General features: G+C 38.7%; 1 protein-coding gene and 1 pseudogene across 1 annotated transcript; both read right to left on the minus strand.

The window, feature by feature from the left end:
* Positions 1-588: 588 nt before the first annotated feature.
* LOC131945043 (adenosine deaminase AGSA-like) lies at positions 589-15,677 on the minus strand (annotated as a pseudogene).
* A 2,804-nt stretch (positions 15,678-18,481) lies between these two features.
* LOC131945005 (adenosine deaminase AGSA-like) lies at positions 18,482-26,474 on the minus strand. Its single transcript, XM_059305937.1, is given in 10 exon segments — positions 18,482-18,698; positions 19,959-20,161; positions 20,744-20,901; positions 21,440-21,630; positions 22,372-22,499; positions 22,988-23,101; positions 24,964-24,984; positions 24,986-25,061; positions 25,902-25,962; positions 26,363-26,474. Coding segments are annotated over 10 exon segments (1,140 nt in total). The 5' UTR covers positions 26,427-26,474; the 3' UTR covers positions 18,482-18,574.
* Between the last annotated feature and the right edge of the window lie 6 nt (positions 26,475-26,480).

Consider the following 26,480-nt stretch of genomic DNA (forward strand, 5'->3'; position numbering starts at 1 on the left):
ATTTTTTGCCTTGGTGTCACCCCCCTAAATGGTGTCACCCGGTGCGGTCCGCACCCCCGCCCCCCCCCCTCGCTACGCCCCTGGTTGTATGTGAAAATTAACATAACATCAAACGATATTTTTTTGTGTGGTGATATGTGATTAAGTAAAACTAAAAAGAAACGTAACTTAAGAAAGTAGTATAATTATCTGGGTTGTCTCTCTTAAATGTACCAATGCCATTGACTTTTGGATAGTTAAGGAAGTGGTTAGAGTTAAATAAACAATAAATTTACCAGCGAATTTTGAAGCTGGTTAATTACATGCAATTTCAACTTTCGTATTAAGTTAATTTTATAACATAATTTAAAATAAAACGGTTGCGCTTTTGAAAAAAAAAGCCTATTTCAAATGTCTAGGGGGCGTCAGTCACTTGGCGCTTTGAAAAGGGGACGCCACCCAAGAAGGAACCTGCTGTTTCAAACAAAAACATTGCAGGAAACTCAACGTCTCTTTGTATATTATTATTAAAGTGAATTATCTTGGAGTTAGGAGTCATTCGCGTAAAACATTTTTTTTCTCATTATTATAGAAACAAGGAATAAAAAAAAATTGGTAACAACTATTTTAATTGTAGTCATTATCAATAAAAAAATCGAAAAATATTACAACATTTTTGTTGACCATGATTTCATTTCTGGGTCCAGGGAAGCCATTTGCGAAGACTTTTGTCTAAAAAAGCGTTCCATTTAATCTCCCATAGATTTACAGCAATGGCCCTTTCTCTTTTGCTCATCGCGTTGTACCTGGTGGAGGAGAATTTGGTTTGATTCCATCCCCAACTACAACAAAACTTTAAGGCATAAGCAAGCAGGCATCTCTTTTTAGCCTATAGAATGTCAACTTGGTTTAGAACGATTTAATAAAAAGTGGAAAATGAAACGAATATTTAACAACAGCTTTTATCTTATAGTAAAAGGTTTTTAAATGCACTAAAAATATGAAAATAAAACAAACTTGCCATCTTTAATAAAGGCACGTTTGTTTTATTTATTTTTATTTTCAGCGCATCTCAAAGTTTATTGTTATTAAATTTTTATTGCTTGTTTTATTTAACAGTGAGAGAATTTACTTCTATGCTCAAAATGTTCACAACACTGTAACGTCACTCAGTTCCTCCCCCCCCCCCCCCCCCATATAGTTTAACGTCAGAAAAATGTCCTCCTCCTTTCCTTTACAGACTTGATTTATTTATTAGCGACCCATAATGTATACCACAAGATCGAACTAAGTGACTGCAAAATTACTTTAAGTACACCACACTGTTAGCAGTACTGAGAGCTTACTTGAAAGAGTTCAAGGCCAACTGTTTGAGGAAGGTGAGGTCAGCATCCCTGCCGGACATGTCCATAAAAGCCACAAAGAAGTCATGTGACAGTGGAGCCGCTTCCCAGGCGGCGGGATCGTCGGAGCTGACGACCAGTGGGTAGTCGTTGGCGGCAAGGATGGCCATTGGATGGTTCCTTAAGTCTGAGACCAGTCCCAGGAGCTGGAGGAAGTGACGTCACAAGGAGGAATATACTTGATTTCATTCATTTGGCTTTTTATTTATTTATTTATTTTTGTTTCGCCAATGGCCATTACAAAAACCCTCCATAGTTTTTCAACTGGAATTGTCTCCCTTTCCCTCCCCGCCCTTCTTTCCTGCCGACATATTTTCACTTCTTCCCAACCTTCAAGCAAGTATAGTTCATTCTGTTTCCGTCAACCGTTATATGAACCGTTTAACACACTGTCTTGTATGGTTTTTAAGATTTATATTACTCTTAAATGATTCTCAAACTAAAAACAAATGTGGCGTATCAGATTAGTGTATTATTGTTACCTGACTCGAGATGGGGTTAATCTCCACAGCTATACCCTTCTGTTTGACCATCTCCAGCACCTTGGGGTGTTTGATGAGACCGTAGCCGTGCCCGATGCGGGTCGTGTTCAGCAGGAGAGCGTCGATAAGGTTGTAGTCAACCTCCGTGTCTTGCCAGTCTGTAGAGTTCAAAGGTTTTAAGGAACTCACATACCCCCCCCCCCCCCTCGACATAATACCCCCGACATTAACCCCATGGACACTAACACCCGGATGAGGTTTATATAAGAAAATTCTAATCATAAAGAGCAATACGAAGGATATATATATATTATATATATATATATATATATATATATATATATATATATATATATATATATATATATATATAAATAAATAAATATATATATATATATATATATATATATATATATATATATATATATATATATATATAATACATACTATAATTATTAGTCTACTATATAGGTCTACTATACTGCAAATAAGAGGTGTATTATGCACAGAAATTAAGGACACTGTTTACCAAAAACACAAACAAAAATAAATCGATTGCAATACACGAATTGCAACTTTTGATCAAAACCTTTAATGAGCGCACCATATTAGAGTAATTGTGAGGCATCGCTCATTAAAAATCAGAATTATTTAGGCCTATAAATGCATAGTAAAAGTGTTGTTTTTTTCTTAAGCTTTTTTTTAAAATGATTTTTTGTTATTGTCCAGTGTGTTCATGTAGGTGGTATTTGCTCTGGGGGGGGGGGGGGGCGACTATGACACTATGTCCAGGGGTTTATGTAGGGTCATTTACTCGAGAGGGACTATTTCCAGGGGTTTATGTAAGGTTTTTTGCTCGAGGTGGGGGGGGGGGATTATGTCCAGGGGTTTATGAAGTGTTATTTGCCCGGAGGGGGGAGTGTTATGTCCAGAGGGTTTATGACCTGAGACGATTTTACTGAGAGCCGCCCAAGACCTAACCCCACATTCGACTCACTGGTTTCCGCCGCGTGGAAGAAATAGGGCAGCATGTTCCCAGGTTTCAGCAGCGACTCCATGTAGTAGGAGAGGGGGGTGGTTGGGGTCTTCCTGGCCCACCAGGTCAAAGCCCAAGACAAACTCAGGGTATTTCTTCCTTAAGGCGACCGTCGTGAAGACCCGTTCGCTTATTTCGTTGACAGGTTTAAACCTATGTGCAATATAAGTTTGAGACCATTTAAAATGTAGATGTTAACGCTTGTAGCAGAGGCGTAGCGACCCTTGCCGGCGCCCGGGGACAAACTTTTGATTTGCACCTCCCCCCCCCTCAAACTTTCGATTTGCACCCCCTCGAACTTTTGATTAGCATCCCCCCCCCCTCAAACTTTCAATTTGTTTTTCCAACCCATTTTGGCGCCCCCCCCCCCCCCTAAGGTCGGCGCCCGGGGACATGTGTCGGTCCCCCCCCTCGCTACGCCTCTGGGTTGTAGTGAACAAGGTCGTTAGCGTGTGTCTCTGTGATCGACTCATATATTGATGTTGATGTTCATATTGATGTTGATGCTGACGTTTACGTTTTTGGTTGTTGTTATGGGTGTATTTGTGGTTGTGGTATTGGTTGTAGTTGGTTGTGGTTGGTTGCGGTTAGGGTTAGTGTTTGATTTAGGTTTAGGGTTATGCATTTATATTCTCAAACGTCAATATTTGCATATAGACAAAATTATTTTGGAGATTTAATACAATCCCAAAACCTGGGCAGCGGGGATATATGCTGCTAAATAACCACACACGGTTGACTAGTAACTCGAAAGTCTCGAGCTCAAATCCGGGTTCAAGTCAGTAGAACGTCCCTAGTACCACCCAGCTCTGAAGAGTACCTAACTCACGTTAGACGACTGGGCAGAGTGCTGACCACACTATTCCTTCATATGCCGAGGTCACTGAAATAGATGCTCTACTTCATCTGCCCCTTGTGTCTTAGACACGAACGGCTTGCAAGAAAATAAAACCACTTTTTAGTATTTCTTAAGTAAAAGAGTTCGTTGCAATCACCCCTTATTCTACGTTTTTATATTTCTTTTTTTATGGCAAATAAGCAATCTCTACAACAGTTAAAATTTGATCCTTGCACTCAAAGAATACAAACACAACCAAAAAAAACAGATCATTGCACTTAAAGAATACTAACATAACCAAACAAAAACCAGATTCTTGCTCTAAGGAATACAAACACAGCTAAAAAAGACACCAGCTCATTGCACTTAAAGAATACTAACATAACCAAACAAAAACCAGATTCTTAGACTTCAACTTCATGGCCAAAAAAACCCCACAAAATAGGAAAGGGATGTTAAAAATATCTTGTTCACCCTCACCTGCCCTTACCTTAATCCTGATATAATGATTTTGGCACCGCTAACGTCAGGGAAGTCTTTAACAAACTGTCTGGTCACCTGATCGAACAGTTCAACGCCAAAGGCCGTGTCATGGGCAGTCCCGTCCCAATCGGTAAACTGCGAACACAAAACGTCACATAACAGGCTGACAGTTGTTATACGCTAATTATATCATCATTTCACTGAATGCTACGATGTGATAGGCGAAACGTACCCCAGAGAACAGGCCTCGTAGCTCTATATACTGGACGTTGTCAGCTCTAAACTCTTTCAGTCCTTGCCTGTAGTAGTCTCTCATGATGTCGGCGTTAAACAGAAGTGGTATCACCTAAATGAGGGGTATGAAATACGTTATCAGGCTGTTATGTTAGGGGAGTTATTTGTAGTATATTAAGTCTTCTTTTTTCTATAACGAGGGATGTTTTTCCACTGAATAGTTAGTTGCTTTTTTTTAAGAATCAAATAAATACTTATTATTCGGTTATATTACAATAAATATGTTTAAATAAATGAGTATAGTGAAATGTTGACAGAATCACACTTAGGGAAAACAAAGCCGTTTTTCGGAACGCGATTTTATTTCCTTGATCAATATATCTTTAAATAATTAGATCACAACTACATTAGGAGCGTCCTCTGGAGCCCGGGTTGCCCTGTGACTCGGAGCTTCCCGGGCTCCCCCATAAGCACAATGACGCCTACATTCGTTTCAAAGAGTGCCCTGCACTAGGGATACGGTACGCAGGGGCGGAACTACAGTGCCGCGAGCACTGTGGGGGTCTCACGCCATTTAGGGGCCCAGAGCCGACCATAATAAAAAAATTATAGTTTTTAAAAAAAAAAAAAAATTTTCATTTTTGACTTGATGGTTGTTTTGTAAAAAATTACCGTAGCTGCGGTTGGATTATATTTATTCAATAGACACCACCCCACGCTCTTGTATATTCTTTTTCCCTTTGTTTTTAAGCCACTCTGAAAGCGGAGTCTTTCTCTTACAATTAAACTTATCAAAGATAAGCAAATGTTCAAACCACTTCCATGACTTATTTCCCTTTTTTTAAATAGTTAAATAGGGGTAACCATTAGCTCCTTTTAATAGATTTGTATTAAACAAATTAAAAGGCAATAATAATTAAGAGAAGTAATTTTTTTTATAAGTAATTACTAAAGAATGACATTGTATAAAAAGGAAATGTATTAAATCAATATATTTTAAAAATTAAAAATATAAATACAAAAAAAAACATAAAAAATAAATATAACACAAGACACCATTACTTATACAAAGCTTTCACGTTTTATATTATTTTTTACTGACTGTTTAAAAGAGGGCTTCTATTAAAAATTAATTAAAACTGATTTTCACAAAACACACTAATGCACTCACACACATGACATGATGTTGAAATTTTTTTTAATTGATGTTTTTCAAATCCCGAACAGGCCAGCAATGAGTATCCTATGTTCGTATTTTGTGATTGTATATATATATATATATATATATATATATATATATATATATATATATATATATATATATATATATATATATATATATAATATATATATATATATATATATATATATATATATATATATATATATATATATATATACATATATATACAAATATATATATATATATATATATATATATATATATATATATATATATATATATATATATATATATCATATTTCATATATAGGCATATATATATATATATATATATATATATATATATATATATATATATATATATATATATATATATGGGGGGGGCTAAAAAAAATTTGCGGGTTGGCCCTTTTTTTCTAGTTCCGCCACTGGGTACGCGAATACAATCGATGACTTAATCGATCCGGGGCCCATACTAATTTTAATTTTCACGAACACCCCGCGATGACCATGACACATGGGTGATGGTTGTTCTACCCCAGCCCTTGTAGAGAGTGATCTACATACACTCGAGGTTTTCATACAGCACACCCCGATGCTTCCAGTAGGTATAGTGGGAAAGATTCAAGAAATGTAGTGCCGAAATTGTTTACATTTAAACAAGCTCGTTATAATAACTAAAAAATCATAAATGTGTTATACATCATGTCTCATCTAAGAATAACTGATGGAGTGAAAGAGCGAAAAGAACTTACCTGCTGGAAATAGCGATCAAATCTCTTCCAGACCTCATTGACAGTCGGGTAGGTAACTAGTGGATCTGACGACAAAAGGCTCAGGCTTTTCTTTAAGCTAAAGGAAAAAGTAGAAAGGTGACACCTATGTGTTATTGCAATCAGTGGCGTAGCGAGGTCGGGTGCCACCCGGTGCGGCACCTAATATATATTATTTACACTTATCAGTATGTGTATACGCATGTGTATATGTATTAAAATATTTTTTCTGTATGTAGGGCCTATTTAATATTTTAGCCCCCCCCCACCCCATACATGGATTAACATATAGGTTATTACCAGGGGCGTAGCGAGGGGGGTGCGGGGGGTGCGGACCGCACCGGGTGACACCATTTAGGGGGGTGACACCAAGGCAAAAAATAGCAAAATATATAGAGAAAAACTTGAGGGGGGGGGGTGCAAATCGAAAACTTGAGGGGGGGGGGTTGAAAATCGAAAGTTTGAGGGGGTGGGATGCAAATCGAAAATTTGAAAGTTTGTCCCCGGGAAGAAGGGTCGCCACGCCTCTGGGGGGGGGGGGGGGGGGGCGGGTGACACCATCAAGTGCCGCACCGGGTGACACCCGACCTCGCTACGCCACTGGTTATTACGATTCTAAACCAAACCGTTTTCCTCAGGCATGTATATTGCAACGTTGATTTTATGTAACTGAATCATTTAATTAAGTGAAATTATCATTACTCTGTATATATTTTGCTATTTTTTTGCCTTGGTGTCACCCCCCGAAATGGTGTCACGTGGTGCGGTCCGCACCCCCCCCCCCCCCTACTCGCTACGCCTCTGATTGCAATCATATATTTGTTATATAATTGTAAAAAGTAAAGTTTCACTTTAGACCTAGAGAACAGTGGGCGATTGAAGTAGAGTTCATGTTTCTTGACCTCGGCGTATGAAGGGATGGTGTGGCCAGAAATGTGCCCAGCCGCCTTTACTTTCCCCAAGTCAGGCACCCATAGGAGCCAGTTGAACTCACTCCCAAGTCTGAGCATGTTATATAATGTTATACAACGTTTGTGATGAAAACACACCAAATAATCAACAAAACCCATTTTTGGCCTGAGAGAATAATGCTATTGTTGGACATGTGGTTGTTGGACGGGTAGTTGTTGGACGGGTGGTTGTTGGACGGGTGGCTATTGGACGGCTGTTGGACGGGTGGTTGTTGGAAGGGTTGTTGTTGGACGGGTGGTTGTTGGACGGGTGGTTGTTGGACGGGTGGTTGTTGGACGGGTGGTTGTTGGACGTAAGGCTGTTGGACGGGTGGTTGTTGGTCGGGTGGTTGTTGGACGGGTGGTTGTTTGACGGATAGTTGTTGGACGGCTGTTGGACGGCTGTTTGAGGGTGGCTGTTTGACGGATGGTTGTTGGATGGCTACTTACCTTTCATCAAAAGCTTTCGCATCAGGCGCGGCTGCTCTCTCATCCTTAACACTTTTCCACGCTGTTGGGTTAAGAGGACATATACTATATATATATATATATATATAGTATACATATATTACATGGGGTGGGGGGTGGGGGCGGGGTGACACCATGTGGTGCCGCACAGGGTAACACCACTGTGTACATGTGTGTACTAGCTTTCTAAGTGTGTACAATTATTATGTGTAACATGTATTCTATTATGTACATGTAGGCTTATTATATGTGCATACATGTATTACATGTATTATGTGAGTGTATGACCTACGTTTATCGGTGGGCGGGTTAGTGAACGCTCCAAAATGGACAAATTCCTCCTCGTCTCTGTACATGTACACATTGTTCCTGTAGGTGGCGTTTTTGATCACCCAGTCCAGGCTGGTGATGGCCAAATCGTGAAGGTGAAGGGCGCAGCCTGAAAAAACAATAATAGGCATGTTATCTAACACTCCAACAACCACCCTAGGCATGTTATCCAACACTCCAACAACCACCCTAGGCATGTTATCCAACACTCCAACTACCACCCTAGGCATGTTATCTAACACTCCCATCAACCACCCTAGGCATGTTATCTATTGTAACACTCCAACAACCACCCTAGGCATGTTATCTAACACTCCCATCAACCACCCTAGGCATGTTATCTAACACTCCAACAACCACCCTAGGCATGTTATCTAACACTCCAACAACCACCCTAGGCATGTTATCTAACACTCCCATCAACCACCCTAGGCATGTTATCTAACACTCCAACAACCACCCTAGGCATGTTATCTAACACTCCAACAACCACCCTAGGCATGTTATCTATTGTAACACCCTAATAACCACCCTAGGCATGTTATCTATTGTAACACTCCAACAACCACCCTAGGCATGTTATCTAACACTCCAACAACCACCCTAGGCATGTTATCTAACACTCCAACAACCACCCTAGGCATGTTATCTAACACTCCAACAACCACCCTAGGCATGTTATCTAACACTCCATCAACCACCCTAGGCATGTTATCTATTGTAACACTCCAACAACCACCCTAGGCATGTTATCTAACACTCCATCAACCACCCTAGGCATGTTATCTAACACTCCATCAACCACCCTAGGCATGTTATCTATTGTAACACTCCATCAATCACCCTAGGCATGTTATCTATTGTAACACTCCATCAATCACCCTAGGCATGTTATCTATTGTAACACTCCATCAACAACCCTAGGCATGTTATCTAACACTCCAACAACCACCCTAGGCATGTTATCTAACACTCCATCAACCACCCTAGGCGTGTTATCTAACACTCCAACAACCACCCTAGGCATGTTATCTATTGTAACACTCCATCAATCACCCTAGGCATGTTATCTATTGTAACACTCCATCAACCACCCTAGGCATGTTATCTAACACTCCAACAACCACCCTAGGCATGTTATCTATTGTAACACTCCATCAATCACCCTAGGCATGTTATCTATTGTAACACTCCATCAACCACCCTAGGCATGTTATCTAACACTCCATCAACCACCCTAGGCATGTTATCTAACACTCCATCAACCACCCTAGGCATGTTATCTAACACTCCATCAACCACCCTAGGCATGTTATCTATTGTAACACTCCAACAACCACCCTAGGCATGTTATCTAACACTCCATCAACCACCCTAGGCATGTTATCTATTGTAACACTCCAACAACCACCCTAGGCATGTTATCTAACACTCCAACAACCACCCTAGGCATGTTATCTAACACTCCATCAACCACCCTAGGCATGTTATCTATTGTAACACTCCAACAACCACCCTAGGCATGTTATCTAACACTCCATCAACCACCCTAGGCATGTTATCTAACACTCCAACAACCACCCTAGGCATGTTATCTAACACTCCATCAATCACCCTAGGCATGTTATCTATTGTAACACTCCATCAACCACCCTAGGCATGTTATCTAACACTCCATCAACCACCCTAGGCATGTTATCTATTGTAACACTCCATCAATCACCCTAGGCATGTTATCTATTGTAACACTCCATCAACCACCCTAGGCATGTTATCTAACACTCCATCAACCACCCTAGGCATGTTATCTAACACTCCATCAACCACCCTAGGCATGTTATCTAACACTCCAACAATCACCCTAGGCATGTTATCTATTGTAACACTCCATCAACCACCCTAGGCATGTTATCTAACACTCCAACAACCACCCTAGGCATGTTATCTATTGTAACACTCCATCAATCACCCTAGGCATGTTATCTATTGTAACACTCCATCAACCACCCTAGGCATGTTATCTAACACTCCATCAACCACCCTAGGCATGTTATCTAACACTCCATCAACCACCCTAGGCATGTTATCTAACACTCCAACAATCACCCTAGGCATGTTATCTATTGTAACACTCCATCAACCACCCTAGGCATGTTATCTAACACTCCATCAACCACCCTAGGCATGTTATCTAACACTCCAACAACCACCCTAGGCATGTTATCTAACACTCCATCAACCACCCTAGGCATGTTATCCAACACTCCATCAACCACCCTAGGCATGTTATCTATTGTAACACCCCCAATAACCACCCTAGGCATGTTATCTATTGTAACACTCCAACAACCACCCTAGGCATGTTATCTAACACTCCCATCAACCACCCTAGGCGTGTTATCTAACACTCCATCAACCACCCTAGGCATGTTATCTAACACTCCAACAACCACCCTAGGCATGTTATCTATTGTAACACTCCATCAACCACCCTAGGCATGTTATCTAACACTCCATCAACCACCCTAGGCATGTTATCTAACACTCCATCAACCATCCTAGGCATGTTATCTAACACTCCAACAACCACCCTAGGCATGTTATCTAACACTCCAACAACCACCCTAGGCATGTTATCTATTGTAACACTCCAATAACCACCCTAGGCATGTTATCTATTGTAACACTCCATCAACCACCCTAGACTTCCCACCTTTAGGCATGTCCTTTATGATTTTGAAGACATTTGAACCCTCGATGAATTGTTTTGACTTGAAGAAACTTTTCGCGGGTAGATAACCGTGTTTGTCCTTTCGGCTCTCGTCAATGAGACGTTGTTTATCCTGAAATGAAAACATAATTTATCTGTTATAATTATTTGAGTAGTTTCCCCTTAAAAATTGATCATAACTTACCGCTAGGATCTGGGTATGTGTATTATTATTTTGGTACTTTACTTTTGAGTGCGCATATTTTAACAGTAAGCAAGGAAATGTATTTTCATAGGCAAAACAGGTCCCATTGAGGATGCGAATTTTGCCTGAATGGTAATAACACACCTTTCGCTAACCAAGGGCGGGCAATCTAATCATGAAAGTGCAGTAATTTTTAAACAGTTTGTATTAAAATATAAGAATTAAAAAAAAATATTTATAACAAGCGTTTAAATGGACTAAAATAATAAAATAAACAAAATCTTATAAAATAGTAGATATAAAAGTATTTTACGGGAAATATATTGAGATTTCTGAGACAAATCTGAAAATTTCCTAAAGATAAATGGTTTCATTATTCTTTTATTTTCTACTTCTTAGAATTTATAATATGTAAAGATATGACAGGAAGTCTAGATTTATTGAGTCTATATTTATTAAGTCTATTTTTAACTTTTAAAACAACAATTACTATGCTTACTCCTCTATTGAGTTTGTTCAAAATTTAGATATTCGGTAGGTGAAATACAGTTAAAATTAATTGCTAAATTTAATGGTATTTTACCATAACAATTTAGAAATTTCGATAAAAATATTTCTAAAGTATTTCTGTTACTAAATCTGGCCAGCGAAAGGATCGTTGATTATATGATCAAATATGTTATATAGGTTACTTTTTTTAACCTTAAGACTTCCACAAAATGTTGGGTTTTTTTTTTCAAAATTACCCATGTTTAATGAGAATCCCCCGCTCAATACTTTTGACAAGAAGTAAAAACGTGTTTTTGTCACATTTATAAAAGATCAAAAGATAATTATAGCGAAAGCTTAAAAAATCAGAAATTTAATATTTTAAGAGTCAATGTTATAAAATGGTAGAGAACGTGTATATTTTGTGGCCTTTAAGGCTATATTTCCATTTATTTACATCAGCCTATTTTAAAGGCTACTTACTGTCAGTTATCAATACTGACATCCACCGACGATGTTTTACTCTGACAATGTCAGCCATCAGCACTGACACCTACCTTATTTCCATATGGCAATGACAGTTATATTGAGTGACACATACCTTAGTTATTTCAATATGTAGTGACAGCATTGACACCTACCTTATTTCATTATGACAATGACAGCTATATTGAGTGACACATATTTCAATATGTAGTGACAGCATTGACACCTACCTTATTTCACTATGGCAATGACAACTATATTGAGTGACACATACCTTAGTTATTTCAATATGTAGTGACAGCATTGACACCTACCTTATTTCCTTATGGCAATGACAGCTATATTGAGTGACACATACCTTAGTTATTTCAATATGTAGTGACAGCATTGACACCTACCTTATTTCCTTATGGCAATGACAACTATATTGAGTGACACATACCTTAGTTATTTCAATATGTAGTGACAGCATTGACACCTACCTTATTTCCTTATGGCAATGACAGCTATATTGAGTGACACATATTTCAATATGTAGTGACAGCATTGACACCTACCTTATTTCCTTATGGCAATGACAGCTATATTGAGTGACACATACCTTAGTTATTTCAATATGTAGTGACAGCATTGACACCTACCTTATTTAATTATGACAATGACAGCTATATTGAGTGACACATATTTCAATATGTAGTGACAGCATTGACACCTACCTTATTTCATTATGGCAATGACAGCTATATTGAGTGACACATACCTTAGTTATTTTAATATGTAGTGACAGCATTGACACCTACCTTGTTTCATTATGGCAATGACAGCTATATTGAGTGACACATACCTTAGTTATTTCAATATGTAGTGACAGCATTGACACCTACCTTATTTCATTATGGCAATGACAGCTATATTGAGTGACACATACCTTAGTTATTTCAATATGTAGTGACAGCATTGACACCTACCTTATTTAATTATGACAATGACAGCTATATTGAGTGACACATATTTCAATATGTAGTGACAGCATTGACACCTACCTTATTTCATTATGGCAATGACAGCTATATTGAGTGACACATACCTTAGTTATTTCAATATGTAGTGACAGCATTGACACCTACCTTATTTCCTTATGGCAATGACAGCTATATTGAGTGACACATACCTTAGTTATTTCAATATGTAGTGACAGCATTGACACCTACCTTATTTCATTATGACAATGACAGCTATATTGAGTGACACATACCTTAGTTATTTCAATATGTAGTGACAGCATTGACACCTACCTTATTTCATTATGACAATGACAGCTATATTGAGTGACACATATTTCAATATGTAGTGACAGCATTGACACCTACCTTATTTCCTTATGGCAATGACAGCTATATTGAGTGACACATACCTTAGTTATTTCAATATGTAGTGACAGCATTGACACCTACCTTATTTCATTATGGCAATGACAGCTATATTGAGTGACACATATTTCAATATGTAGTGACAGCATTGACACCTACCTTATTTCCTTATGGCAATGACAGCTATATTGAGTGACACATACCTTAGTTATTTCAATATGTAGTGACAGCATTGACACCTACCTTATTTCATTATGACAATGACAGCTATATTGAGTGACACATATTTCAATATGTAGTGACAGCATTGACACCTACCTTATTTCCTTATGGCAATGACAGCTATATTGAGTGACACATATTTCAATATGTAGTGACAGCATTGACACCTACCTTGTTTCATTATGACAATGACAGCTATATTGAGTGACACATAGTTATTTCAATATTAAGTGACAGCATTGACACCTACCTTATTTCCTTATGGCAATGACAGCTATATTGAGTGACACATATTTCAATATGTAGTGACAGCATTGACACCTACCTTATTTCCTTATGGCAATGACAGCTATATTGAGTGACACATATTTCAATATGTAGTGACAGCATTGACACCTACCTTATTTAATTATGACAATGACAGCTATATTGAGTGACACATATTTCAATATGTAGTGACAGCATTGACACCTACCTTATTTCATTATGGCAATGACAGCTATATTGAGTGACACATATTTCAATATGTAGTGACAGCATTGACACCTACCGACATCAAAACCGCGTTCAACATTTTTTCCTTGTCATTGAGCACCAGCTTCCCCCCAAGCCTGCGTTCAGTCTCCTCTTTAAGTATCTCCATCTTGGCCTCGTGGATTGCCTCCGGGGTGAGTACCCCGCGCCTCACGGGTGCAGCCAGAGCAGACTTCGTGCAGACGACAACCAGGACACAGAAGAGTTGCACGTCGCTCAAGCTAAACCAGCGAGCCATGATGAGTTTCTTGTCTGGTTAAATAAAAAAAATAGTTTGGTCAGTCGATTTTTTAAAAGGGGTTACATGCAACAGGCACAATTTGTGTTCCTCGTGCAGGATAATGAAACCAGATTTCAAATCATATTTTAAAATTCAGTAAACTTTAGTGCGGACTATTTAGGTGGGTGACACCATGGCGAAAAGTTGCCAAATATATCGAAGAAAAACGCTTTTGCCAGTTTAATTTATGATTAATTAGAGTTAGTCCACCTATATTAATAATTGACAATAGAATAGCATTTTTGCTATTAACTGTGCACACTTTAAAACTATCACCCGAGGGTAGAGGGGTGGGTAGGAGTGTAACACCAACTACAAAATTTACACGGGACCGGGAAGAGGGTGACACCAAAAACTAATAATTTACGATGAAAACGATGCTTTTTCCCACATGAATTAAATGGTGGATTAATGTAATGTGCGCACAAAATGACGCCGATTAGGGGTAACATCAACTATATATAGGCCTATGTAGACCTTATATATATATATATATATATATATATATATATATATATATATATATAATCATATACTTTTTTCGGGGGGGGGGGGGACACCATGCGGTGACGCACAGGGTAACACCCGACCTAGCGACGCCACTGAATACACTGAATAAAAGCAAATATACTTTGCTACCCTAGGCCACTTGTTATTCAAGAAGGTTTAGGGGTAAAGTAAATATGTCAATAGTCAATACACAAAAATCGACGATAACGTATTAATAGCACTATCCTTTTATTAAGGAAAATGGGTGTGATATACCCTCAACTTTCTCGTATCTAGATCTAAATTCATGTTTATAAAAATGATAGTATGTAAACTATGGTTTACCTACAGTAGCGAATGTTTAGGAATCTCAACAATCATAACCGGATAATTTCCGTCGCTATATCGTGAGATTAAGATTGTTGACAGACGGACAGACGGGCCGATGGACAGGCCAACAGACGGACAACGGACGGGCGGAGTGCAGAGAATAATGATAGAACCCATCTTATCAAACTTTATTGCTCTTGGACATGTGACTAGCTAGAGACATGATAACGACGAACCAGTCCTTGTACTTCTGTTGCATGAGCCCCACACCCCACCCCCAACTTTATAAGCCGTCCACCTACCTCTTTTGAACTTCAGTATATTAATTTAGGGAATATAATTTGCCATTTCATCTCCGATAATATTTTTCCGACATCATGTTCAACGTATTTTACCAAGCGCATTCAAGACGAGTGCTGTATCGTGCTCAATGAAAAGTTTTCTTGTCCAAATACTGGGTATATTTTTGTTTACAATTTTTTTTTAAACACATTAAAAACGTTTTAACAATAAGCGTTTATATAATCATGCACTAAAAAAATGATTTTCATTAAATATATAATAATGCACCACAATTTTAATAACTAGAAAGATAAGCCTGGGTCGCTACTTAAATTTTATAAAGGGTATTCAATTGATACCACCCCACGCTTTTCTTTATAGTTATTTAAATAGAGGTGCATTATTTTATATTTAATGAAAATAATTTTTTTCTTCATTTTTAAGGCTTGTTATGAAAACGCTTTTTATTTTTAAAAATTCAATATTTCAAAAATTTTAATACAATACAATAAATAAAAACAATTGCACACCAAATCAACGCGAAACTTTAATTTATTTGTTTTTAAAATTAATTAGGCATACAATTAAGTCAAATTTGATGACAGATTGAATTGTCATCGGGTTTTTACCCACGGACCAAGTTTGAAATGAATCGGTCCGTAAAGTTGGTCGAAATTTCGCGCGGCAGTTTCAATCCATGTCGAAGCACTGAGACAAATGCTTTGAAGCTATAGTTTTGGTAACATGCTGGCAGCGGCTTTTGCTGTGAGGAAAGAGTTCACCCACTCTCAGACTTTAACCAATGAATGGATAACGCCGTCAGCCATATTCACAGCTGTTCTTACTTTACCCGGTTACAGTCAGGTACCCATTAGTGCTGAGTCGACTCGTGGCATTCCTGCGGTCGAATTTATGAGTCGAACTCGATACGTTGAAGCTAGTAGACATGCAATCTACGGCACAATCACTCTATCCCCTGTACATTATGACGATCTTACAATCACACCCCGCATCAGTTGAGAGACCTGATATTATGCTGTTTTCTATACATATCAAACTACCTAAGGCTGACGTACACCGTAAAAAGACAACGCCACCTGGGAAGCGGCTAAACTGTCACATAACTTCTTTGTTGCTTTAATGGACATGTCAGGGATTGATGCTGACCTCAACTTCGTCAAACAGTTGGCCTTGAACTCTTTCAGGAAGGTTTCAGTACAGCTAGTACTTTAGCACATACTCAATGTAAAGATGCATCTCTCTTCAGCCGGTGTTGTAATGGTGTTTTATAAGCGTCCTGTGTCTGTGTGTGTGTGTGGGGGGGGGGGGGGTTAGGCCGTAACTAGGAAACAGGGCAGGGTTAAGACATTTTATGCCATATAAATCATATTTCTATGGAAAAAAATTTGAAAAGAAATTATACACTTTTTGTCGGGGGGTTTTTTTTTTGGGGGGGGGGAGGAGGGAGGTGGAACTTTAGTAAGTTATTTTTATTGGGATCAGCCTTTGTATTAATTAATGACAATAAGGTTGGGTTAAACATTCAGCTGATCCTGATATTGCGTGAAATCATTTACGGTAGACTCCGTAGCAATTGATTTATTCTACATCGCTAGAAACTAAATAGGCCTAGTCGTATATATTTATGTATGACGTCTATAAGTTTGTGATGTTTACCAACGTTACAACAATCAAATCTCTTTCACCATGAACAGCTCGGTGAGCAGATTAGAAAAGGTCAAGGCTGTATCACCATGGAAACCAAGCTTTATAGACACACAAACAAAAATACCCGCTAATGGATCCTTGTAAAATGAAAACACGGGGACAAAATCTTGTCTACTAGTCAAATGGGAAGAATTTTTTTTTTTACGATTTAGGGGTCATCCATAAATAAAGTCACGCTTTTTTTGGACGATTTTTACCTCCCCCCTCCACTCCATCACACATTGTCACAAAAACACAGACCCCCCCCCCCATAATGACGTCACATCTCAGCCTACAACCCCTCCCCCTCTCAAAATTGCAGCTGAATTTTTTTTAATACATCGATCTTTTCCAAAATCTAGTCTGAACTCTGTCAAAATAGAGTATTTTAATCAATTCCTATATTTTATCAATTTATTAAAACCGTTTTCTAAAACGCGAAATAAGGGCTGAAACTCGTTTTCTAACATTGCTTTTTTATAATACAAAAGTGTGACGTCAGACCATCTGACCCCCCCCCCCTCCCCCTCATCTCACATCGTCACAAAATGAAGGACCCCCTTCTCCCCTACGAGTGTGACGTCATTTATGGACGACCCCTTACACTTTTGTTAAAAACATGTTTTAATTGAGGTAATAAGAATGCGAAGAAAAATTGTAAGATTTTGTAAAAAAAAAGTTTTGTTAAATGTCTTACATAATCATCATTATTCTCATTTATTATTCTATTATCTTTGTTGTTAAATGAACAAAAAGCAAATATTGAAAAAAAAAAATGTTTGCCGTTGGTACATGACGAAATAAAAAAAAAAACAGCTCTTCTAATTGGTCGAATGAGCTAAGTTCCTTCTTGTCGGTTGTCAACTACCAAATTAGAGATTAGGGGTCGTCCATAAATGACGTCACACTCGTAGGGGGGAGGGGGGTCCGTAATTGTAATAGGAATTGATTAAAATACATTATGTTGACAGATTTCAGACAAGATTTTGGAAAAAATATCGTATTTTAAGAACAATTCTACTGCAGTTGTGAGAGGGGGGAGGGGGTTGTAGGCTTAGGTGTGACGTCATTTTAGGTGGTCTGGCTTTTTGTGACGATATGTGACGGAGGGGAGGGGGACGTAAAACTCGTCAAAAAAAAGAAAAAAAAATAAGAAAAATAAAATCCTGGGTTCTTCACAGAAGGCTAAACGAGGTTTAAAAAAAACAATAAAAACAATTAGGCAGAGATAAAGTTTATTGAATGATTATTTTTTTAAAATGAGTACATTTATAAAAACAAAACTGAACATATGGGGAGGGGGCGTTGTCTTCACCCTACTGTAGCCTGTGCCTCGGGTACCCATTTTCTTATACTGTCCTCAATAAAAGTGTCCCATTTGGTCTGCCATAGGGCCTTGGCCTTGACCTTTTCTGTTTGGCTCATAGAACTGTACCTGGTTAAAACAGTTGGTTAAATTAGCCACAACATCAGTCTTAATATTCTAGTTAAAACAGTTGGTTAAATTAGCCACAACATCAGTCTTAATATTCTGGTTAAAACAGTTGGTTAAATTAGCCACAACATCAGTCTTAATATTCTGGTTAAAACAGTTGGTTAAATTAGCCACAACATCAGTCTTAATATTCTGGTTAAAACAGTTGGTTAAATTAGCCACAACATCAGTCTTAATATTCTGGTTAAAACAGTTGGTTAAATTAGCCACAACATCTGTCTTAATATTCTAGTTAAAACAGTTGGTTAAATTAGCCACAACATCAGTCTTAATATTCTGGTTAAAACAGTTGGTTAAATTAGCCACAACATCTGTCTTAATATTCTGGTTAAAACAGTTGGTTAAATTAGCCACAACATCAGTCTTAATATTCTGGTTAAAACAGTTAAATTAGCCACAACATCAGTCTCAATATTCTGGTTAAAACAGTTGGTTAAATTAGCCACAACATCAGTCATAATATTCTGTTTAAAATAGTTGGTTAAATTAGACACAACATCAGTCTTAATATTCTGTTTAAAATAGTTTGGTTAAATTAGCCACAACATTAGTCTTAATATTCTGGTTAAAACAGTTGGGTTAAATTAGCCACACCATTAGTCTTAATATTCTGGTTAAAACAGTTGGTTAAATTAGCCACAACATCAGTCTTAATATTCTGGTTAAAACAGTTGGTTAAATTAGCCACAACATCAGTCTTAATATTCTGGTTAAAACAGTTGGTTAAATTAGCCACAACATCAGTCTTAATATTCTGGTTAAAACAGTTGGTTAAATTAGCCACACCATTAGTCTTAATATTCTAGTTAAAACAGTTGGTTAAATTAGCCACACCATTAGTCTTAATATTCTAGTTAAAACAGTTGGTTAAATTAGACACAACATCAGTCTTAATATTCTGGTTAAAACGGTTAAATTAGCCACAACATCAATCATAATATTCTGGTTAAAACAGTTGGTTAAATTAGCCACAACATCAGTCTTAATATTCTGGTTAAAACAGTTGGTTAAATTAGCCACAACATCAGTCTTAATATTCTGGTTAAAACAGTTGGTTAAATTAGCCACATCAGTCCTGATAATCTGGTTAAAACGGTTTGGTTAAATTAGCCACAACATCATTCCTGATAATCTGTTTAAAATAGTTTGGTTAAATTAGCCACAGTATTGTAAAGCACTAAAATTGAACTGAGAGCTTACGTGAAAGAGTTCAAGGCCAACTGTTTGAGGAAGGTGAGGTCAGCATCCCTGCCGGACATGTCCATAAAAGCCACAAAGAAGTCATGTGACAGTGGAGCCGCTTCCCAGGTGGCGGGGTCGTCAGAGCTGACGACCAATGGGTAGTCGTTGGCGGCAAGGATGGCCATTGGATGGTTCCTTAAGTCTGAGACCAGCCCCAGGATCTGGAGGAAGTGACGTCACAAGGAGGAATATACAGACGTAATTAAATATTACGGTAAAAATATACGTTTCCGAAACGACAATGGTCCTAGAAATAAATACACTCTACATTACCTACGCAAGGAAATACAAACAGTTGAATAGTTATTTTCTTGTATTTTCACATTTAGCTAGGGCAGGGGTCTCCAAACTTTTCAGTCCGAGGGCCGCATTAACTATCAAATTTCAGTTCGGGGGCCAGTTTCTTCCAGGCATGTCTTTGATTTTTCTGAGCAAAGTTCCTCAGCCATCACCAACAAACGTTTTTTCCGTGGACAAAAAGATCTCCGCGGGCCGGATGAGAGGACATCGTGGGCCGCAACCGGCCTGCGGGCCGTAGTTTGGAAACCCCTGAGCTAGGGTATTCGCTACCCCTCACCTACCATTAACCAAATATGCATCTAATCACCAAGCAAGAATTTTAATAATTAGAAACACCTTTGTCCATTTAGTTGAAAGAAAATCTTTGCAAAAAAAAAAAGTATATCTCCATAATAGCCTGAATTATATCTCAATTGTAATCAATCGTGTCGTGCTATTTTTACCTGATTCGAGATGGGGTTAATCTCCACAGCTATACCCTTCTGTTTGACCATCTCCAGCACCTTGGGGTGTTTGATGAGACCGTAGCCGTGCCCGATGCGGGTCGTGTTCAGCAGGAGAGCGTCGATAAGGTTGTAGTCAACCTCCGTGTCTTGCCAGTCTGTAGAGTTCAAAGGTTTTAAGGAACTCACATTTCTTGCAGAGTTTCTTCCAGGCATCTCTTCCCCAAATTTCTACCGCCCCCCCCCCCCCCCCAACGAAATGAAATTTATATAATTTATATAGAAAATATATACTTTTAACAGTGTCCGCCCCCCCCCCCCCCCGAAGAAAGTCTACCGCCCCCCGAAAATTTCAAGTGCCCCCCCCTCCCCCCGGAGAAAAAAGTCTGGAAGAAACACTGATTTCTTGGCGGACACGCCCATGGTTTACTTACACAGATTTATGTTAGCTAAAGGCATGGGTGTAACTAAAAGGATGTATTTATATGTAAACCCATGAACTGAACAAATCCAACAAGGCTGGTTAGTAGGTCACCAACCACTTCTATGGCTCATGTAGGTTTTATTGAGCCGTAGAACTGGTTGGTGACCTACTTACCAGTCCTATTGTCTATTGGCGTAGCGTCAGTGAAATATTCAGACGAGCAACTGGACAAAAGCCCAAAATAAAATTATAAACAAACAAATCTCACTCACTGGTTTCTGCCGCGTGGAAGAAATAGGGCAACGTGTTTCTAGGTCTTAGCAGCGACTCCATGTAGAAGGAGAGGGGGTGGTTGGGGTCTTCTTGACCCACCAGGTCATAGCCTGATACAAAGTTCGGGTATTTCTTCCTTAAGGCTAGCGTTGTGTTCACCTGATCGGAAATTTCGCCCGCGGTTCTGTATCTAAAAAATTAATAATCCTGTTTTGTATCTAAAAACAAACAATCCTGTTTTGTATCTAAAAATAAAATATCCTGTTTTGTTTCTAAAAATAAATTATCCTGTTCTGTATCTAAAAATAAATAATCCTGTTTTGTATCTAAAAATAAACAATCCTGTTTTGTATCTAAAAATAAAATATCCTGTTTTGTATTTAAAAATAAATAATCCTGTTCTGTATCTAAAAATAAATAATCCTGTTTTGTATCTATAAATAAACAATCCTTTTTTGTTTCTAAAAATAAATAATCCTGTTCTGTATCTAAAAATAAATAATCCTGTTCTGTATCTAAAAATAAATAATCCTGTTTTGTATCTAAAAATAAACAATCCTGTTTTGTTTCTAAAAATAAATAATCCTGTTCTGTATCTAAAAATAAATAATCCTGTTTTGTATCTAAAAATAAAATATCCATCTGCATGAAAACTGATTTTGGTGACAACATTTTGGAACTTATGTTTTTATGACAATTTGTTGAATTTTAAAAGATATCTTTAATGTCACTGTTTTTGGAACTCATTAGCTACATTAAGCTACAATCTGTGAGTTAAGGCTGATTGTCCCTCGACCAAATTAAATCAATCTCCATGTTGGTTAAATAAAAGCGTGTATAAAGGAATAACAAGTTATATGTCCAATGTACTGGTGTCTACCAACCAGCCTTAGCGAGTGCGAAGTGGAAAAGGGGTTGAGAAATGTGGTACCTCAGTCCTGATACGATGATCTTGGCACCACTGACGTCACTGTGCTCTCGGACAAACTCTTCCGTCACCTGGTAGTACAGGTCAGCGCCGAACTCCGCGTCATGGATGGTACCGTCCAGCTCGGTAAACTGCGAACCAATTAGATGTAAATTTATATTAACTGCTTCACAATCTTCTTCTTCTTCGTTCTTAATTTTAGTGTGGGAGGGGATTCCCCCTAACACAATTATGTATACGTGTCATCTGGTTATGCGCCATTGAGGCCGTTGACTCCGATTTCAACCTGCTTTTCTTTTTTGGATTTGCTTCCATAGCCTTTGTCCAACCAAGAACAAACTACAAGGCAGCAGTTGTTTGATTTTGGAGCTCGCCTCACAATCACGTGATACAATTTAATTGTCATTAAACCTAAATAGAATTCTTTGAAATTCTTTTTTTTTATATTGAAAACTGTCTCTAATATTGTTTTATTTTACAGTATATACTATTTAAATACATTTAAATTCAGTTAATAAACGGGTTTTCCCACTTTTTTGACACACTTAATCTAAAGATGGTGATGGTTTGTACATGAGGATGTATTTTCAATGTGTTATGTGAAGAAGTAAAAACCTACCCCAGACAACAGACTTCGTAGCTCTATATACTGGACGTTGTCGGCTCTAAACTCTTCCAGTGCTTGTCTGTAGTAGTCTCTCATGATGTCCGCGTTAAACAGAAGTGGTATCACCTAACGGAATTGTAGAAATTATAAATATAAAAAATGTATTTATTAGTGCGTTCGAAAACATAATACTATTTTTTAAATTATACTTCATGTTTGAAGTGTCAACTTTTATCATTTTCAGTTGGAGCGGAGGTTTAAAAATTAAAATCGTTTAAACAACCCCCAAAAAATGAAAGACTGTTAATTAGTTATACATTATAACGTAGTGTCGATCCCCGCCTAAAATTTACACAGCAACAGTAAGGTCCAGTGTTTAGTGACCTGACCACTCACCTTTTTTTTCAGCCGCCTTTTGTCATTTACACGGGGGGGGGGGGCAGGGGGGCGGACTAAATTTTCCAGGGGGCGGACACTGGTTAAAGTATATATTTTCTAAATAAATTCTATTTTAGTCCGGGGGGAGGGGGATAGACGTGTTTCGGGGTGCGCCCACCCCCCACCCCCATCCCCGAAGAGATGTCTCACAGAAACACTGTTCAGCGGCTATGACGGCAATTTTTTTTTTAAATACACGTTTTTTTATGCATGTCAGCAATAATGATGGAAACCGTCTGATGAAACTGGGGCGCATCCATCAAAAGCGACACGAACGCCCCGTCCCAGTCCCAATTTGCCATACTTAACGTGAGATATTTGTCGTTATTTAGGGTCAATTGGGGGTTTCTAGCCCCTAGTAACACCCCTTGGTTACGCCACTGTTTCTCGTGGTAACATACAGCTGTAATGTTTATATGCCCAATCACTCAAGTGCCAGTTTAACGTTTGAAAGTTCTAAGTGCCCTAGATGTCAAAGAGATAGAACTTATCCAAAATTTAAACAACTTTTATAGACCTAATATATAGACAAAAATGTATGTAGATAACCAAGTGTATGTGTGTGTCTAATTTACCGTACGTTTTACTGTTGATTTAGTGTAAGCTTTGAGTTAAGCCGGTCATTTTTTTAAGATTTACAACCTCAGCTTGTTGCATAAGGTTTGCTGGTAGACCTAATGTTGAATTTCAACTTTTACAACTCCTTCCTACCCCCTCTTTTTCAGTCTTTTTGGGCTGAGGAAGGTTAACTTCTGTCTTCCAACAAAGTTAAACGTAGTCTTCCAGTTAAGTTAACTAACGTCTTTCACAAAGGTTAGTTTGTGTATTTCGGCCTATTTAACTAAGTAAATAATACATATTTTGGCAAGATAAACGTTTGCGGCAATTTGAACTTTTGTTTTCAGGCAATGTAAACTTCTGTTTTCTGGAAAGGAGAACTTATGTTTTCCGGCTTGACGATTTCTTTGTTTTCCGGCAAACGGAATTTTTCTTTAGCGAATTTGAATAGTCTGTATAGTCACGAGCGTTTCAACTGTAGCAAGCAGAGTTTCTTCCAGGCATCTCTTCGGGGGGAGAAAAAAGTCTGGAAGAAACACTTGTAGCAAGCCATGTAGTACATAGCTTAAGATCTCATTTTATAACTAAGCACCAGTCCCCCCCCCCCCCACACACACATACATACATACATACACACACATACACAGGGATAAATTAAATTTAACATAACAAGAGGAAGCCATATTATGTCTAAGCACCAATACACACACATTCACATTCATTTAACATCTAGCAAGAGGAAGCCACGCCTTACTCAGGTAACACGTGTATTTGCTTAACCCACCCAGAGGCGTAGCGACCCTTCCCGGCGCCCGGGGACTAACTTTTCGATTTGCACACCCCCCCCCCCCCCCCCTCAAACTTTCGATTTGCACCCCCCTCAACCTTTCAATTTATTTTTCCAACCCATTTTGGCGCCCCCTAAGGTCGGCGCCCGGGGACATGTGTCCCCCCCCGCCCCCCCCCCCCTCTCGCTACGCTACTGAACCCACCTGCGAGAAATACAGGTTAAAACCGGTCCCAGACTAGCGTGATGGTGGGGTAGGTCACCAGGGGGTCCGTCGTCAACATGCTGATGCTCTTCTTTAAGCTGAGGAGGAGCGGGGGAGGCGGGGTGTACGGTTGTTGTGTTAAATATCAGTGCACTCATGTCAGTACAGCGGCATTGTCAACTTGTAACATAAAAATAAAACTTCACAAAACATGACAAATTAGAAAGATCTACAAAAGAGTCGTCAAGTACTAAAAGACCTATCCTACAGATATTGACAGATATGGTCGTTGTAGTTACCGAGAGGTAAAGGTCCTGGGTCCTACTGAAGTGGAAAATTATAGTAAAGAAATAAGGAAGATCCTACAGAAGTGGAGAGATGTAGTAAAGGTCCTGTATCCTATTGAAGTGGAGAGATGTAGTAAAGGTACTAGGTCCCAGAGGCGAAGCGACCTTTCCCGGCGCACGGGAACAAGCTTTCAATTTGGCGCCCCCTCGGGAGCAAATTTTCAATTTTCACCCCCCCCCCCCCCCCTCCTCAACTTTTTGATTTGCATCCCCCCCCCCCCAACATTTCGATTTACACCCCCCCCCCCTCAAACTTTTGATTTGCACCCCTTCAAACTGCAAAAATGCAGCTAAATTGACATTTTAATTTGTTTTTACAACCCATTTTGGCGCCCCCTAAGGTCGGCGCCCGGGGACATATGTCCCCCCCCCTGCCCCCCCCATCTCTACGCCTCTGCTAGGTCCTACTGAAGTGATGTCGTAAAGGTCCTACGTCCGACAGAAATAGAAAATTGTAGTAAAGCTATAAGGTCCTACAGAAGTGGAGAGGTGTAGTAAATGTCCTCTGTTATAGACAGGTTAAAAGATACAAGGAGCGTGCCCCAGTGAGTTTCAAATCAAGCCACACCAGACCACAACTTGAGCTCAGACCTGTTGTCAAAATCCTCAACATTCGCTGCGGCGGCGCGCTCTGTCTTGACACTTTTCCATTCTGTTGAAGGTCAAAGGTTAGAAAAATCAAATACATGAAACAGCAAGCCCATTTTATTTTTTAAAAAAACAACTGTTTCTTCATAAAAGTGCGGAGATTCATTTTCTGCAAATTAAAAATTGTCTTTGTGAAATGATTTAGCATTCAAAATAGAAAGATGGGAAGGTTTGTAGTAGCTCTGTAGTTGACAAAACTATCCCTAAATTTCTCAAACAAATATCGCAGTTTGTAGACACTATTTTAAGATTGTCTGTCTTCAACTATAAGGCTGTATATGTATTCTATGGCTGTATGTGTACTCGGTGTTTGCTACTGAATTATATGAATTGTGAATACACGCCATACATGTATTCCGTGTTTGTACATACATTCTACAAGTGTAGGAGTGTGTAAGCCTTACGTTGGTCTGTGGGTGGAGTGCCGAAAGCCCCTAACCGAACAAAATTCTTCTCGTCTCTGTACATGTACACATTGTCCCTGTAGGTGGCGTTTTTGATCACCCAGTCCAGGCTGGTGAT

Source organism: Physella acuta, unplaced genomic scaffold (genome assembly GCF_028476545.2).
Source record: "Physella acuta isolate Inbredline_101_S28 unplaced genomic scaffold, ASM2847654v3 ptg000519l, whole genome shotgun sequence".
Taxonomy (NCBI): Eukaryota; Metazoa; Mollusca; class Gastropoda; family Physidae; genus Physella; species Physella acuta.